Raw genomic sequence first — 18,871 nt, forward strand, 5'->3', positions numbered from 1 at the left:
GTAATTTTAGGCAACGAAATGGCCTTAACAATATGAATACGTATAATACCTACGTGTATTTCGTTCGTATTTAGTCATCTGTCAATTAACGAGTGTATACGAGATCGTATTGAATATTGATACCTGTTGGCGAATTCGCTAAATTTTGCGTACATTCGACGTGTTCATCTCGTTATGATTAATTTCGTTGTGTTTGGTTGTTTCGTTTCGATGGGCTGTGTGTACTCCGAGGATGCATGGACTTTGCAGCGAGCCTCGGGCGACGAATCGAGCGTAATTTTTGAAAACACAACTTTCACCGGTGATCTGATGATGTGTTCGTGGTCATGGAGAGATTCACTGGCCGGCATATGGGAATCCAGAGTCAAGGTATCGTTCAAGAACGACAAATACTTAGGGGGCGGTTTCGATTACCACGATGGATACGGCAGGGAGCTGATTCGAGTACGTTGGTATCAACTAAAAGACCAAAATGTCACTTGGAAAACCCTTCTCACCAACAAATTCCCACCAACTGCGTGGAATCTTAGTGCATCGTTCGCATCTTGGGGATATATGCCGATGGGCGACAACAGTTGGGGATTTTTCGTCAATAACGTCACGGTGGAGCCAAAACCGATTTTTCAGAGGAGTAAATTAGTTCCTTTCGTCGCGAGTATTCAAGATCTAGCTATGGTTTTACGTAAGAAGCGATCGGCTCAATCGCAGAATGCGGAAATATTTGAAAGATCATCCAATGAAGTTAAAGGATTCAATGTTATTGATTTATTCACCGGAAACGGTATATTTTCTCAAGTTCCCCAAATGGTGATCAATGTTTATAGTTTCATATCCAGCCTGTTCCCGGCTGATAGCAATGATTACGATTTGCCTCCGGATGATTATTCTACAGAACCGGAAGCTGAAACTGTTCCTACTACGACAGCCAGTGTCGCTTTGAAAACTACACCGGCTCTTTGATGAGTACATATTCAAGAGTCTCCTTTTTTTTGGCGAGGGAATGGGAAAATAAAAGTTTTTGGAGCGATGATTTGGAATATTGAGTAACTGTAAGAGATGTTTTTCTGTGTTTTCAATGTGAATTTTTTCAATATACGCGTGGCAAGTTTGTGTATCGCATGTTTTCCGTATTTTTGTAAAGTCATATATTGGGTCAAATGAGAAAAACTAGCGTTCCAAAAATCAAATTCAGTAGATGAGATTTCAAAATGGTAGATTTGAGAGATTTTCGATATGAATTGTGACTGAATCCGCTCTCAGACTCAAATTTTTCTTTAGTGAAGTAGTGATTTCAGGATCGATTTGGAAATCTTTTTCTTAATTATTTGAACTCTAACACTTTAACCTTCCTCTCCAATATATGGCAACACGGTCCTCCAGCTTGGCCGAGCCGATTGGGTTGTCTGATGACTGGCTAGTCTGTATGATAGTTCAACAATACTAAATTTGTTTGAATAATACCTAAGAAAATTAAATTGGAAATTTACATACTGAAGAAGTAACCATAACCATATCTTGCAGCCATTCATCATCGCTTTCTTCTTTAATCTCATACTGATCATCTTCATGTTTGATGTTTGAAATAATTATTGAATATTCTAGCGTTTTTTTAAAGGCTTATTTCTAAAATCAATAAAAATAAAATGATAAAAAACATTAAGTACTTACAAGTTTAATTACAAAAGTGAATGCTTACCCATACCTTCTTTTCTCGAAGCCTCGTTTCATATTCTGTATGACATCTTTCAGGTTTATAGCATCTGTATACGAGGCTGACGTTTTCATAAAAACCGATTTCCCATTGGAAGCTAATAAATTCAGATCCTCTATAATTTGTTCTATACCTATTACTGTACTGTCGATCTCTTATTCTTCTTGCAATGATTCGTAAAGATGTTTGAAAATTCGAGCAACAATAATTACCTACTAGATTTCAATGAATCATTAAAGTCGATATCATTCTGTAAACACAATATACATTCATTTTTTATTTGAAATTTTGCAGTCTTACAAATGAGGTTTTCCAACTGGCGACAAATTTTTTGAACAGACCAAAGCGAAATTGAAACAGCATGCGAAAATACATAATAAGCCAAAATTTAGGTGCTGAAGTGCACTTTTTGATTTTTAGTGAATTTTTAAAAACTCATGAATTCGGCCCAAAATTATAAAAAAATCAAAATTTTATGCCAATAAAGTGACTTGAAAAGCTGAAATTTAGTTTGTTCCCCATTTTCGACGCCCTGAATTGACTGGAAACTATTTCGAACCGTTTTGAGCAGTTGTGGAGTTTGCAGCAGATTTTTGAAAGTCGAAATTTCCACAAAACGTTTCCCAATGAAGTTAGAAAACCAATCTTACACGTTAGTTCCAACATTCTGAGTCGAGTGGAGGTGGTTTTAAGCCGTTCTGGAGCCTCCGGACATATTTTGGAAATTCCAGATTTTTTTTTAAAAAAACCACCCCACTAAGAATTTTTTCCAACTTTTGAAAAAATCAGCGTTCCTAAAATTTGATCGAATTTCTTCAAAATTTTCAAATGTCAGGTAATATAATGTCAGAAATTCGACTGATTGTTTTCTAAATGTTTGAAGGTCAGTGTGACGTGGTTCAAGGTCACGCAGATAAGCATGACGAAAATTTTGGAAAAACCTCTGCCGCAAAAAACGTATTAATTTCATCGGCATGAAACAGATTTTGAAGAAATAATGTTGTAAGCTGCTCTTTGAAACATCTTTGAGTAAAATTTTGTGGAAATTTTATCCTTGAAAATCTGCTGGAGACTCCTCAACTCCTCAAAACGATTTGAAACCAAAATTTTGGCGTTCTGGATCAACTTGGTGAAATTTAGATGTTTTTTTGTTATTTTTGGTCCTCCGATTTTTAGAAATTCACAAACAAAATTCTGAAAGTGCGCTCAAGCATCTAATTTTTTCTCAACTTTGGCTAATAACTGTCAGTGGTTTTGCATTTGTACCCCCCCCCCTCCCTCCCTCCCTCCCAGTGTAAACACCGAATTTAGTTTCGGTCTAGTTTGTATGTATGTAGTTGGCATAATTTTTAAATTGTTTTAAATTGACCTTTTACTCGGCTTAGAAGAGTACGTTGTCACTCAGAGACCGATCAAGTGCTTCATAAAACCAATTAATACGTACATGAAATTTTCTGAACGCATAATTTGCTGGTTTTGACTTCTGACTTCGGTATTGTGAGCCAGAAATTGGAAAATTTCATAATGATTTTTTATGTTATATTTGGTCCTGCGATTTTCAGAAATTCACAAAAAAATTTCGAAAAGTGCGCTTATGCTTTTGAAATTGCTGCCAGTGATGTACCTACATAATTATTTTGGCGCCTTTTTTCGATTTAGTCATCTGCAGCCTGGTTCCATAATTTTTTCCCATCTGTTGGGTTGAATGCCTGCAGCCTTGTTAAGGTTACAATAAAGAAGATTACTTACTTGTACTTTCTAGTTTCAATATACTTGCATGGACGCTTTCAGCTTTTTTCTTGACTTGGCCAAAAAACCGTGACCTACACAACATTTTTCAGCATCGTTTTTCTGCAGGTTCAGAGCAGTACAATGTTCTAATTTTCAGTTGTGAAATCGCGAAAGAAAAATGAATGTAGAGTCTCCTCTTCGAATAAGGTTTTAAATCAAGCATATATGTTTTTTGCTCAAGTTAACTTCATGATTAAGAATTCCAAATTTAGAAAAAAGTCTTGACGAAATATCAGAAAGTTATTTCTGAAAGTTGAATGGGAACCAGTAGTATTGGGAGTCTGATTCATTGATTTTTTTTTTCAAGTCTGACATGTCATAAAATCAACGAGTGTTTTTTCCAAGTTTTAAAAGGCTGGCATTATCTCAAAATGTCGACATGTTTTTCCCCTTTTTCAAAAATCAATCTTACACCGATTGATCAATTTTCTTCCAAGTTTTTCAAAGTCTGGCATAATGTCAGAAAATCAATAATATTTTTTTCAAAGTTTGGGTCAGCATTTTTTGAATGTCTGACATCTTCAAAATTTTCAAAAATCTTGTTTAATGCCATGTCAGAAAGTCGACTGATTTTCTTTCAAATTCTCAAAAGTCAGCGTGATGCGGGTCAAGGTCACGCAGTCCACGCAGATGAGCGTTTGCAAATTTTGGAAAACCCTCTGCCGCAAAAAACATACCAGTGTTGAAATGTTTCCAATTCGGCAGAAACTGATTTTGAAGAAATAATGTTGTAAGCTGCTCTTCGAAACATTTTTGAGTAAAATTTTGTGGAAATTTTATCCTTGAAAATCTGCTGGGGGATCCAGAACTACTCAAAACGATTTGAAATCAGAATTTTGAAGTTCTGGATCAATTTGGTGAATTTTTTTTGTCATTTTTGGTCCTCTGATTTTTAGAATTTCACAAACAAATTTCGGAAAGTGCGCTTAGGCTTCTGAAATTTTGGCTGGTGATGTACCTCGTCCTCTACCTGCCTACATATTTTGGCGTGTTTTTTCGATTTAGTCATTAGTCTGGTTTCAAAATTTTTTCCATTTGTTGCATGCCTGCATGCCTTGTTAAGGTTAAAATAAAGAAGATTGCTTACTTGTATTACTGTTGAAATTACCTATATTCGGTGATCCTTAATATGGAAGCTTTGTCAGCCCGCAACGTATATAAACAAGTTTCAATATATGTACTTATAGCCCCCCTTCGGTCTAGTAGTTGGGCATAATTTTTAAATTGACCTTTTACTTTTGGTTTAGAAGAGTGCATTGCCACCTGAGGCCGATCACGTGCTTCATAACATCAATTTATTCAGATAATTTTCTGAACAATTTAGTGGTTTTGACTTCTGACATCGGAATTGTGGGCCAGAAATCGAAAAAAATCATTGGCCTAATGATTTTTTGTGTTATTTTTGGTCCTATGATTTTTATAAATTCACTAAAAATTTCGGGGGACGTGCGCTTAGGCTTCTGAAATTTTGGCCGGTGATTTACATATTTTGGCGTGTTTTTTACGATTTCGTTATTAGTCTGATTCCATAATCATTTCCATCTGTTGGATGCCTTCCTTGTTGAGGTTAAAATAATAAAGATTACTTACTTGTACTTATTACATAGTTTCAATATACAGTAGTTTACATTGAGGAGTTCATTCTCTTTTATCCCTTCATTGGTTAATGTGAGTTATATAAGTAAGTTGTTCATTTACTTCGTTAATAAGTTGATCGTTCTGAGTTATGAACGTTTATATAATTTTCTTTGGAAGATTGCGTTGCCACCCGAGGCCGATCAAGTGCTTCATAAAACCAATATTTTATGCCTACGTATAATTTTCTGAACGCATAATTTTTGACTTCCGACTTTGGAATTTTAGGCCAGAAATTGGAAAAATTCATAATTTCGTCAATTAGATTAGAAAGATAAAATTTTGTATGAGCCCTATTTGTGACCCTGCTCCGAATCGATGGGAAACTGTTTCGAACCGTTTCAAAGAGGTTTTAAAACCTCTAGAAGCTTTTTAATATTTTGAATTTTCTCAAAATTTTTACGGAATGAAGTTTGAAACTTGGAATTCATCTCCCTTAATTTCAATATGCTCGGTGGGCTGGAAGTGGTTTCAAGTCGTTCATAGAGCCTCCAGCGACAGTTTGGAAATCACTGCTATTCAAAAACTGTTTTGAAGTATTTTTGAAACCGATTTTTGCAGATCGTATAGTTTCATCGGAGAACTGAAAAAAAATTTAACATCTTTCATTCAATCAGGAAATGAAAAGAGAAATAGGAAAATAGTGCAGCACATTGTTGTCGAAAGTCGAAAGCTGAAACTTTGAAAAAAAAAATCAAATTTAAAAGCAATAAATTGATGAAAACAAAATTGACAAAAAACAAAAATTTTCTTGCAACCAGCGAACAACTAGCTGATGGTAGGTACTAGGTACCTCATCTATGTAGTCGGATTCCCGTTAGTCTTAGAGGCTACTTGAAAAAATATTCAAATCTCTTTTTCGGTTTCGTAATAATACGAATACAAAAATTCGACACGCGTTCCCTCTCGCCCTCCTCTCTACTCGAACGTACTACCTGCCTTTTTTTCTCTAGCATAATAAAGTTTTTATACGTAAAAACTTTTTCAGTTTTTTATTTTTATTATTTTTTCTTCTTCGTCGTCTTCATCTTCTTCAACTTTCGAACAGAATTATATGTTCTTATAAGGTTTTAATTTTTCTTCTAAGTAGCTACGTACTTATATTTATCGATGGCGACGACTACCTCATCTCCTTTCCTCTCGCATCCTCTTGGCTTTATTTTATAATAATTTCTTCGTTTATGAGAAAAATACTACATATACTTTCATCTGACAGAAAAATAACTATCCGAGTAACTTCTCGTACAGATTGTGTTTTAAGGGTATTTTTTTCGTTCTTTTCACCTTCATCTTCAGTACCTAATTCAGCAGACAAGAACGTGCGCGAGGATTTTATACTAATAAAAATAACGACGCTTTTCTATTTTATCAGACAGATAAAGACGTTATTTTTGAATTTTTTCTTATCATTGAAACATTACGTCTTTTTTTTCTCTTCAAAACGTCTCTCTCCGTTCGCGCTTTGAAATACTGAAAATAGTTACCAGTACATTTGCCATGTTTTTTCTCGCTTCGCTATATATACGATATTATAAGACGTATAAATAAGTATTAAATATTTTTCAAAATAACATACTTAGCGACTAAATTCGTTTTAGCGTGATTTTAACTCTTAATGTGGGTATTTATAAAACCTACCTGCCTCTTTCTCTGTAGCATTTTTCTCTACACCTATAACACGGCGTCGATAAGTAGGCGATTTGTATTACTCTCGCGTATTTTTCAACCCTTTAGAAATCACATTGCTACAACATTGTACACTTGGCGTTATCGAGCTCGAGCTTTTAGAGTGAAATGAAAAACTCGAACGATATAAAAATTTAACAATCGCTCGGGTGTATTTTTTACGACGAGTCTGCTGCCTTTTTTTACGGATTGCATTTCTCAAAGAATGAATTGTGTGTTGAAATAAGTAATTTTTCCAAAAAATATTTTCGACGAGAATTATAAATTTTTTTGAACTTAGGATAGAAGAAGAGAAGGGTACGAGGATATTATGGATGTTTATACGTCTTGTGAAATTCGAATTTGAAATTTTTTCAATGTTCGACATCAAGTACTTAAGTTTTTGGTCTGAGAAAATATAAAAAAATGTCCTTGATTTTTCAAGTCTTGAAGAATTATTTTTACATACCTATTGAATTTTTTTTGGTGTGTGTTTATTACACCCGCGAAGAACAAGGTTTAGATTTGGTCTTTCAAATTGATGTTTTTTTAGTAGGGTTATGAATTTTTGGATTTCAAAAGGGTTGTCTGGGATGGCCATTGAATTTGGGTCTATTTGAAGAGATGGTCTTATTGGCTGTAATTTAGGGCAGGCTACACTGGATTAAAACATGTATAAGTGGTCAATACTTACGAGTGTAGAACCTTGCAAAGGATACTTGATACTGGGAAAATTATTCAAGTATGAGAGAATCGATTTATCACTGCTTTCTTTCAGAAAATTTCTGAGATATTCATAATTACGTTCGATCCCACACAGCTTCAATTTCTTCCCAAGGTTCGTTGTGATTCTTTAGAAATACCAGAACATATAGAGAACAGTAAAAACAATCAAGAGTGGCGAATGAAAATTGATATAGTGAAATGAACCTGAATTTAAAATTTAAGTCTTTCTCTATGATGTATAATTATCTCGGATATTTGAATCATATGATCCTAAAGCAATATTTTTGCCATGTTTTAATATGTATCAGAGATGCATTATGAAATTATTTGCAATCAGCTAATCACCAATTTGTTTGTGTTTTCCTTTGTTTTAGGTGAGTACGATTTTTTCCTTACAAGGATAAGTATAAAAGCGTATAGTTACGGAAATGTGAGTTCCTTTTTACATCACTATTTATTTTAATATCTGCTGTGCTAACATGGAAGAAGCTGGAATTTGGCCGAATTTTTATTCAATTTTGATCGGACCATTCGTTTAAAGGTTTGCTTTTTTTAAGCAGTGTTTAAGTATAGAATGAGAAGAAATTTATCCCCCTCCCCCAAAAAATCCCTACTATTGATGTGGGAACTTGTGAAACTGGTTGAATTTTTTTCATTTTTTTTTTCAAAAAATTCTATTTTTAAAAACTTCTCAAAGTTTTTGAGAAAAAAAGTAAAAATCAAATTTTTGAAGAATTTTTTAGGCTTGACTGAACTTTTTGACGCTATCAAAAATATTGGCTTACGAAATACTTCGTCTATATTTAAAATTGAAGCCAATAAGGGCAGATGAAGTTTTAAATTTGCTTCAACTCCTTCAATAATTCTAGAGATGGGCCATTTCACAAAATTACTTTTTGCTTGTCTTGGCAGAAATTACACCATAATTTACTTTCAAAGTTGACGAAATTTCTGTTTTGGAAAATTTTATGGAACTTTGGACTCGAAAAAAACTCGTTTGAAGTATTTTAATTAAATTTACGAGTAAATTATTCAACTTGAATGTAATTAGAAGTTATGACTCATGACCGATGACGTGGGCATTTTTTAATAATTTTTAAAAATTTTTTTACAAGTTTCTTAAAATTTTCTAAAATTGAAATTTCGTTGACTTTGAAAATTAATTCCTATGTAGCGTAATGTTTCCAGACTATCAAAAAAATATTTGTGTGAAATTGCCCATCTCGTAAATTAAACGAGTTATGAAGCTGAAATTTAAAATTTCACTTGTTCATAGGCCATAGCCTCATGCAGTCTTCAATTTTACTTTTATGGAGATAGACTCTTGGTAAAGTTCGTTAGAAAATAATATTATGTTAGCCTTAAAACATTGTACCCGCTGTCTGAAAAATTCTTCAAATTTTTCCCCCTCAAAATTCAAAAAATGCCTCAAGTTTTTCTCATCAAAAGAAGAGATATTTTGTTCAGAGATAAATTCCTTCCATTCTGTACTTGATGCTAGATTAGCTAAGCTGTGAATATTTGGAGTATAAAATAGTACATATTCCCATAATTATGGATTATTTTTTTTTACGGTGAACACAAAGAAAAATAGTTGGAGGCGATTTTTGTAGGGTTCTCGTGTTATTTAGGACCCCCCCCCCCCCGGTGATAATGCCCAGTTTTTGAAACTGGTTAAGAATATACGTCTCAAAAATAATATTGAGAACGAAAATGCGAAATAAAAAACAACCAATCAACGATATAAGAGCAAAAGTCCTCTTGCAATCTGCTATCGTGATACAGGGTGTCTAACAAAATTTCAAAATAAAAAAATTAGAACTTAGTAGGACTTTTAGCAGGACTTTCAGCAGGTCGTTTTTCAGGCACTTATGGAAATTTTTAGGGGGGGGGAGGTGAAAATTCACATTCAAGAATTTTGCCAATTTTTTGTAAAAAATGTTTGCTTTTCTTGTCTTCAAACACCTTATGATTTTATTTAAACAAGTCGGTAAATGCCATAAAAGATAATGTTTCAATTCAATTTTTCGTTTGATTTTCACCTTATCAATTTTAAAAATTGATGAACTTCACATCATGTTCGCTTAAAATCAAATTTAACCAGAATTCTTCAATTATGATTGTAAATATTTATTTCATATCAAGTAGGTACTATTTGCTTCAAAATTTTAAAATTTGAATGTTATTTTTTGTTGAAAAATGGAAAATATAAAAAGAAAATCAAATGGGCCCGAGCAAAGCGAGGGCAAAAGCTTTCAAAAATTAATATTCTAGGAGGCATAAAAACGATACAATTTGAATGATATATTTTTTTTGTAAAATCTAAAATTAAAAAAAAACAAACAGACCCGAGTGAAGCAAGGGCATAAAATCTCGAAAATCAGCAGATATATTTTTGAGAGATATAAAAAACGATGATGTTTGAGTAATGACCAATGAGTTACCTATAGAAAGTTCGTCATTTTGTTTCAAAATTTTGAAATTTGAATAATGATTTTTTTTGAAAAATCCAAGATTGACAAAGTAAAGCGAACAGGCTTGAGCGACGCGAGGGCAAAAGCTCTCAGAAATCAGTATTCTGAGAGGCATAAAAACGATGGTATTTGAATGCAAAAAATTCAATCATGTTTTGAGAAGTGAAAACAAAAAGTTTCTTTATGGAGGGAGGAGTTTATTTTTCTGATTCAAACTTTGAACATTTCTTGAATTATAACAATAGGTAAGTTTTTTATGCGGGAAAAGAAGAGCAAATAGCCCGAGCGAAGCAAGGGCGAAACCTCTCAAAAATGTGCAACTCAAAATCTAAAAAAGTCAACAAATGAGCTCTCAAAATTCTGGGAAAAAGGGGAAACATTGAAAGTTTTAAAAGGTCTAATTGAAAAAAAGTAGGACTTTTGCATAAAATTGTTGAAAAGTAGGACTTTAGTAGGACCAAATGTAAGGTTCTTGTGTTATCTGGGATTGGGAACCCTGAAAATATGGAATATTTTCCCTAATAATGTCTAGTTCTTGAGACTGGTGAAGAGTGAAGACACGTCACAAAAATTATACTGAAAACGAAAATGGGAAGTGAAAAACAATTAATCAACAATAAGCAAAAATCCTCTTGTAATCTGTATGTTGTCGTCGTTCCATTTTTGTTCTCCGTAAGGTAACCACTAGATCGGAACGTTCATTGGATCTCATCTACATATTTTATTTGTCTGGACTTCTCGATTCTATTGATACATAATTATGTATACTTATTTACCACCTATGTTATATATACCCTATGATCAAAAAAAGCATTGCAAAACTTGCCCCCTCACCCCTCAATCAAAAGACTAAACCCGTTAATGGCAATTTCGTTCAAAATGGAGAACTCACCGTTAGTTAGTTGTTCTTTTCCTTCATTATATGCTCCCGTTCTGCCTACACCAACGTGTTTCTCATTCTCAGCATATTATTACTGTTGTCTGCGTATCGTGGCCGTGGGTTTTTTCCACACTCTCTTATTTGTATTTCACCCTTTACTTTGGCCTTTACGTTTACATATACTCGTAGGTATACCTAGCATACGTACTGTATATATGGTTTTCATTCTACAAGCGAGCAGGAAAACTTCTCTATGTGTATGGTTTTGAGCGCGGTTAAAGTATTGGACTGTAAAATGTTGGAAACGCGCTCGTAACACTCAATTACCGAACGACGTAAACTGCCTTTTATTCCACCTCTACTCGTTCATCCCGCTGTGTTGCGGTATTGGAGTGTAATTGCATGCCAAGCCAGTACAGTATACATGTAGGCTGGCACGTCTCGTGTAATTGACTAATGCCACCAATACTGGCTTTTATTTGTGTAATGTTTTCTCCAACTCTGTAAAGATATTTTCGCGACAACGTTGTGAGAAAAAACGAGGAGAAACATCGAGTTGAGGCAATTGTCTTGATGAAAACAAATTTAACAAAAAGCCTGCCAAAGGTTGATTTTTTTTCTTTCAATTTGGACCTTTTTTTTTTGACGTATGTTTGGTGTGGTATTTTACACCACATATACAACACGTGCAAATGTACGACTCGTTTTTGCTATGATCGTAGAGATTGTAGAAGTGGTTATCCGAATATAATTCAAAGGTCTTCCACGAGTTCATAGAGTACGTATACACGAGCAGTCCGAGTTTTGCGTCGAAAAAAAAAATAGCGAAAGAAAAGTAGCAGATACGAGACAAAGACAATGTCATCCTTACTCCTGTTTTAAGATCTTGCGGTAAGACATACCACCACCATACTGGTATTATATAACCTGTGGAATCTGTCTTGAATTGACCCCTCGAGACAAATAACGGGTTCAAAGTGGGCTAGGTTGGCTTGGCTTGGCTTTGCTTGGCTAGAAAACTCATATAAATCACTGCTTATCACGTACTGCTACTGTACACATCCTGCGCTATTTTTACTCGCCAGTCGCCCCCACCCACCGACAGGATTTAGACGTATCTGAATCGTGACAAATATTTTTACAAGTCTCGCCTCTACAGAGAGATTTATTGCTTTATTCTTTTTTATTGCGAGTTTCTTCGCTCCTTCGGACATCGATGTTCGATGTTCCCGAAAGACGCGATAGATCGATGGAGAACTCTAGCTCCTCCCAGTGCTAATCGAATGTGGACCTTGGTGTGTCTGTTTGGAAGAAGAGGTGTGTGGTTTTCAAAATGATGGATTTGTGGAGTGGGAAGTGTAAAACAGTCGCAGAATACTGTATGATTTCATCGGTAGCTTTTAGAAGCAAAAAGCAAAAATATTCTTGCAATCAGCAATGCTGTGTTGCATTTAAATATGATTAGTCGTTTAATTCTTCGTGCCCCGCCACATCGAGGGTACTTTAGAATGCCTTCTGAACCGACTGTGGCGTATCATGACCTGGTTTTAAACAAAAAAAACTTTCGGTAAGGATCCACTAACAAAGTCATCCTTACTCATTTCAGCTGCTTTTGACGTTGACATCTTCAAATTTGAAGGGCCTACCTTGATTCAAAATTTTCCAGTTTGGGATGCTTCAAATTTTAAATGCTTTCAATTTTTTTAATTGTGTTTGCCCCTTGAATTTTGAAAAAGGCAATTTGTCATGGTTCATTTTTTTTGTTAGTTCGTCCATTTGAGTATTATGGGTTATTTTAATGATGCAAACATTTTTTACTATCTATAAATTGAGGAAACTGCACCATTTTTGGGCAAAAATTTACCTACCAATTTTGAAAAATTCGTCAAAAATGAGAAAATTTCTGGATTATTTGAGTGGCTTCATTAACTTATAATAATGTATTTGAGCGGATGAACAAAAAAACTTATCATGATAAGTTGCCTATCTTCAAAATTGAAGGAACAGACACAATTTAAAATTCACAATTTTCGAAATCCAAGGCATTAACAAACTTGGAAATTTTGTATCTAGTTCGCCCCTTCAATTTTGAAGAAATCTTGTAATCCAGCAAAAGCAGCTGGGCATACATCGCATACTGGCATGGAATTTAAGATAATGCATCATTTGCGTAACTTCAAAAGTTCACATATACTTAAGTACTGTTTTTTATTCTTTCGGCTTCAGCTGTGAGATGTTGTAGATATTCCTGGCACACTGGTTTCCCATATTCGATGTTGGTGAATTTGCTCCTGCAGTTTAAAATATCAAATGCGTTGTTCATCATTTGGCACAATTTAGATATGCCTTGCACACCTTCGAAATACTGCCAAATGACTATCTTACTCATTCTTCAATGCATCGAAAACACTGATGCTTGTAGTCTGAGCCACCAACTTCACAGACATGTTTCTTGATAACTTCATTAGCCAAATGAAAATTTATTTTCGACTGAAATTCCGACATCTTTTGGATGTGGTTCCAATCTATTCGATTTCCATCGCCATCCGTCATGTAGGTGTAATCTGCCGGCATTACTAACACATTGTGGTCCGCAGTTGGTGCTTGAAATAAGGTTTGAATTTCCAGTGGCCGTATGAAAAATTAGCCCCCGACAGCTGTACTTTACTGATGTTAACGTGAGCACCATCCAAGGTTATTGAGTGAACGTCGGCTGCAGATTATGCCACTGACCCCATTTTTGATTTGATATTGGCCTTGATTAATTCCCACCGGGAGGGGGAAAAATGATAATTTCTTCAAAAATTATATTTAATGAAGTAATTAAAAAAAAAAATTAGTTCTAAAAATATTTACATTATGAATCAGTTACTTATTGATTGAAAATATAATAAATTTAAAAAAATAAAATAAAATTACTTACGCACCTATATACATAAAATATGTGGTTATAGATCACAATTATTAAACAATGAAATAATTTAATAAAAATAATTTTATTATAATATGGCTTAAAGATTTTGATACCACCGCGTAAAAATTTCCATCGTCGTGGTGCATTTTTTTGATGTTAGAACTGATATTTTGACTTGATAGCAAAGAAAATACATTTGATGACTGTAAGTATAGTAAATTATATACTTACATGAAAATTCATCAGAAAATATTTCCTAACATCATATTTTTAAAATTTTCTACTCCTTCATTGTCCTTGCCGTGGCTATAAAATGCCCACGGCGAGGACAACACCAGTGTAGGATAAAATTGTGAAAATCTTTAAAATATGGAATTTAGAAAACGTTTTCTGGAAAAGTTCCATGTATTGATACTACATAAATAGTACTTGGCCATCGAACATATTTTATTTGTTTTCAGGTGAAAATATCAGGCCTAAACACGAAAATAATACGCCACGGCGATGGATATTGAATGTGAAACATGATATAATTTCACTCCATTTTCAATTTTAGACCGGCTAAATCGATAGGTATAATATTAGGTACATTGGAAATGCAGATAAACATCTCCAGGTTCCAATTTTGAGATTCCATCTTTTTTCGACATACGTCCTCAAGTGTAGTAGCATCATTGAATGTCCCTTCATAAGGCTCAGGAACATCTATAACGAATCTATCTGTGGTTAAAATGGTTGAAGGTTTGCACAGATGGGTCTTTTTTTGTCCTGAATAAGACTTTCTTTGACAAAAATTATTTTCACTTTTCTCATGTCGAATGTAGGTACCATCACATATTAATACCAATGATTTCATATTATTCTTTTCAATTTAATCAACAAGCACCAATCACTGTCGTTTTTCATTACCAAGTCACCTATCATTTATGGCATAAAACACACAAAAGACAACATCTGACTTGAAGACATGTGCAATGAGTTATTTGGTTGCAAATGACTATCACTAATTACTGGTGGTTGACTTCTTTTTTCTTTGATACCATATTTAAAGCCTTTGATTCGTTCATTAATATGATCCAAAGCAAACATTTTTGTATTCTTGATATAATAAAATAACCCTAAATCGTATTTCAAGATATTTATGCACAAACTTGGAAAATTTGGAGTTCAATTTTTTCATTTTTCATAAGTCTGATATAATATTAAAAATCAATAGAAAGAATTTAGTTTTTATCAAGTTCTTGAAAGTCAGATGAAAATATCAATAAATCAGATACAACCTATTTATGATGTTTTGGAATTGATCACTTTTTTCAACGTTTTTAAAAGCCTATGTACCTAGTAATAGGTTTTTCTTTTCTGTTTTCAAAATTCAGCGTCTTAAAATTTAGCGTGACGCAGATCAGCGTCGGTGCACTTGAAAAAAAATCAAATTTATAAACGATTTCTTTTCTTCAAAAAAAAATCATAACCAATCTAACACGAAAAAAAAATCTCGTCTTATCTACTGGTAATTGCTCCTAAACTGTTTCTGGTTCATTATTTATATTTGGATATCGTGTAACTGGTGGATTTGATAACTCAGCAGAAATGATGTTGTCAATTTAATTCGGCTGTGAGCACATACGAAATTGTAAAAAATTTCAAAAAAAATTGTCGTTCTATAATTTTGAAATGTTTTATCATTTTCTTGATAGAAAAAGACGAATCGGATTTCTTTTTTGCCTAAATAGAGAAAAAATTCACAAAAAATGCGTTTTTCAAGATGAATTCTGACATATGTAATTATACATATACCTAAGTAGGTACTTACACTTGAAAATTTAAAAAAAAAAGTGTCAACTTCATATCCTCTAGAAATGTTTTAAAAATTGTAAAAAATTCAGTAATATCCGAATGCATAATTATTATCACTTGCCAGAAATCCAAATTGTTATCAAACACGTTTTTCAAATGTTATAGATCGTAAAAAGGCAGATGACATTTTTATGAATTTTACAACATTTTTAGTTGATGAGGATTTTTTTAATTTAAATTTTCAATTGTAACATATATGCCAAAATTATGTTCAAAAACGATTTTTTTTTTGGTAGATCTGTTCTCTATTTGGGTCTGAAATTTATTCGTCCTCTTCACCAAGAAAATATTAAAAAAACATTTTGACATCACAGAAAAATATTTTTTTGAAAATTTTTACTGCAATTTTGCATTTTTTCACAATCTTTAATAATCATTTTTTCAATATTATCAAAAGAAAAAAACTTGTCTGTTTTGTTTATGAGTGAAGGAGGACACGAAACTGTACGCAAAATACCCGATGGCTCAGTTTCTCCAAAAAAGCAATATTTTCGGAAAATTGCTCTCTATTCTCAAACACATCTTATACTATAATTTTGTAGGCACATGAAAGCGGGCCGCTTGATGTTCTTTAGAAGTTACCCTAAATCACTCGTTTTCGTTTACGATTTCGAATTCCTTTCCAAGGAACAGCTACACACGTTTTGTTTTTCCCGTCTACATAAGCACCTTTAAGTCCCTATCTATTGTTTTTTCCCCTCTAAGCACGTGGTGTACCATATACACAGGGTGAAAAACTTCTTACGCCGGCTACGTCTCTCATCTCGTACATTACTCGGTCCCTTCAGACCACTGTCCATTCAACGTAACATAATATATCGTATCTCGTATACCGGTAAAGTATACGAGAAATCGAACTAGGTCGCGATATGTGTAACAAAATCATCAAAATTCGTACCGAATAACATAAGAAAACGAACCCTACTGCAGCTCATCCCTTCCCTTCACCTATTCGGCCAACGTGGCCTGGGCGTTGGAAATCAAGTAAATTTTCAACCCACTTTCTCGTGCCCTAGATGCGGCTTCCAGCATCTCTGCGTATCCGACCAAAGATCGTGGGAATCCAGCAGCTGTATTTATAGCAAATTAATTTTAAATCAAACAGCATTAATATAAAATTGAACCGCGAGACTCGTCGCTCGTGTCGACTCAACCAACGTTTTATTTCACGATGGAAAATTTTTCTCCTCTTCGCCACTCTTTCTTGTTTTTATTTCAGTTCACCATTGTCTCATCGTCGTCGTCGACAAAATACAAAATAATATTCAAAAACCGAAACGCGACGAGTTGAATTTATTTAACGACTATAGGTAGAATTATACCTGTCTATATTGTATTTATTTGTATATTTTTCTCTAACGTCGTCGTCATCGTGCGAAAAAAGGGAAGAGGAAAACGACCGCGCAGCGATTTTTTTATTTCTATTTGCATTAGGTGTCGGAAAATCGTAAATTAAAAATATCCTTTTCGTTTGCGTGTGTACACTCTGTACCTGTACCTATCCTATCCTATAAAGAAGAGCAACTTTTTTTCCCCTCGTCTTGCTTATATATATTTTTTTGTTTATATAACTCGCTTCCGAAGCTTTTACCAGCCGTTTATTTACTTTGAAATATAAAAATTTGTTTACGTATAGCCGATTTCTCTCCGTAGCCTGCTTTCAGCTCGCTCGCACAACCTTGGGCGGTAGTATCGAACCGACGAATCGTACTAACTGCATTTAAATGCTCTTCAGAAAATACCTAGTCGCGTAAAAGATTCGATTTTTGAATCGTTTGCGGTGTGCCCTGAAAGGCGTGCGATGATTCCATAAAAAAAATAAATCTTTTTATGTGCTAGACTGTAAACCAGAGTGAACCGTAATAACGTGTTTTATTTGCATTTTTTACCCCAGAGTACGTTCGACTGTGCTGGGGTAGGTAAATATTGTGAGATAAAATCGACGAAGCGACGTTGACGTAATGATGTTTTTTTCGAGGTGGAAAAAAACAGCTGAGAACGATTACTTACTTATTTTGGTGAAGTTCGTAGATTTATTTTGTGTGGTATTATGGACGATCGGTATTAAGTATCATGGGTTCATCCTACCCACCCCAAGGATGCTGCTCTGTGCATAGGTATAGGTGTGGAAAGCGTGGTATTTATTTTTATTTGATTTTTGGGAGGATTTTGCAAAATATAGGGTGAAAGCAGTGTAGCAAATTAGCGATGTCGAAGGACGCAAAATTGAAATTTTACTCTTGATCTGATATGATAATGCACTGTAAAGTTCGGTTTTCATCTCACGTTGCTTTGTGGTTCAAAAATGTCATGCTAGAGGAGAAAAAATTTGAATGAAAAAAAAGTGAAAAACAGAAACTATCTTGCAATCAGATGGCTTATGGTATTTCTTATATTAAGTGCTTGTTACTTTTGTTAATATTAGTACTTATTGGTTGAATCATCCAGATGTCATCGACGAAGAGGTAGAATTAATGGATCATTCCACGTGAAAGCACAGCATCAGTCATAAACATTTAAAGTTAATTTCTTTCATTGTTTTTGTGTGAATATTTCAAATTGACGAGTGAAAAGCTATTTCTTTGCTCAAATCATTGGAACTATTTTGAAACTGATACAGAGTCACCAACAAAAGCAGGAGTTATTTCTGTAGTAGGTACATTCAAATTAAGTACTCCATAAAGCGCTGTGACCAAATTAGGCAATCAAAAATTAAATCATAAATTACAAGCTTGAAAATATAAATCGATTTTGAGCCACCTAGTCCCAATGAAGGGATGACAAAACACAGCATTCACATAAATGCATGGAAAAATCCAAACTGTACCATATTGACCTAGAAAGCTGAAATTTGTGATATATCCTATTTTCGATCTGCCAAATCGATTGGAAACGGTTTCAAACCGTTTTGAGCAGTTCTGGAGCATCCGGCAGATTTTTAAAACTTGAAATATTTCAAGCCGTGTTGGAGCCTCCAACAACTATTTGAAAATTACTGGAGCCTTCCACAGATTTTCAATGCTTAAAATTTTCATAAAATTTTATCAATCAGAATAGGAAATCTAAAATTCACGCTCCACTCCAACGTAAGCACACCATCAAGGCGACTGCTGATGGGTTTGTCATTCTGGAGCCTCCAGCGACTTTTATTTCTTGGAGCCTCCAGCAGATTCAACAAAATTTCAGCTTTCTCATTCCATTTAATAAAATGTTGTGAA

General features: G+C 34.1%; 2 protein-coding genes across 2 annotated transcripts in view; both read left to right on the top strand.

The window, feature by feature from the left end:
• Window positions 1-18,871, top strand: part of LOC135845811 (hemicentin-1-like) — a 972,708-nt gene that overhangs the window by 88,285 nt on the left and 865,552 nt on the right. The gene's annotated exons all lie outside the window — the stretch shown is intronic.
• On the top strand, window positions 59-1,373 carry LOC135844147 (uncharacterized). The gene has a single exon (XM_065362272.1). It carries the CDS (start codon window positions 175-177, stop codon window positions 958-960), a length of 786 nt encoding a protein of 261 aa, XP_065218344.1. The 5' UTR covers window positions 59-174; the 3' UTR covers window positions 961-1,373.

The sequence above is a fragment of the Planococcus citri genome, chromosome 4 (genome assembly GCF_950023065.1).
Source record: "Planococcus citri chromosome 4, ihPlaCitr1.1, whole genome shotgun sequence".
Lineage (NCBI taxonomy): Eukaryota > Metazoa > Arthropoda > Insecta > Hemiptera > Pseudococcidae > Planococcus > Planococcus citri.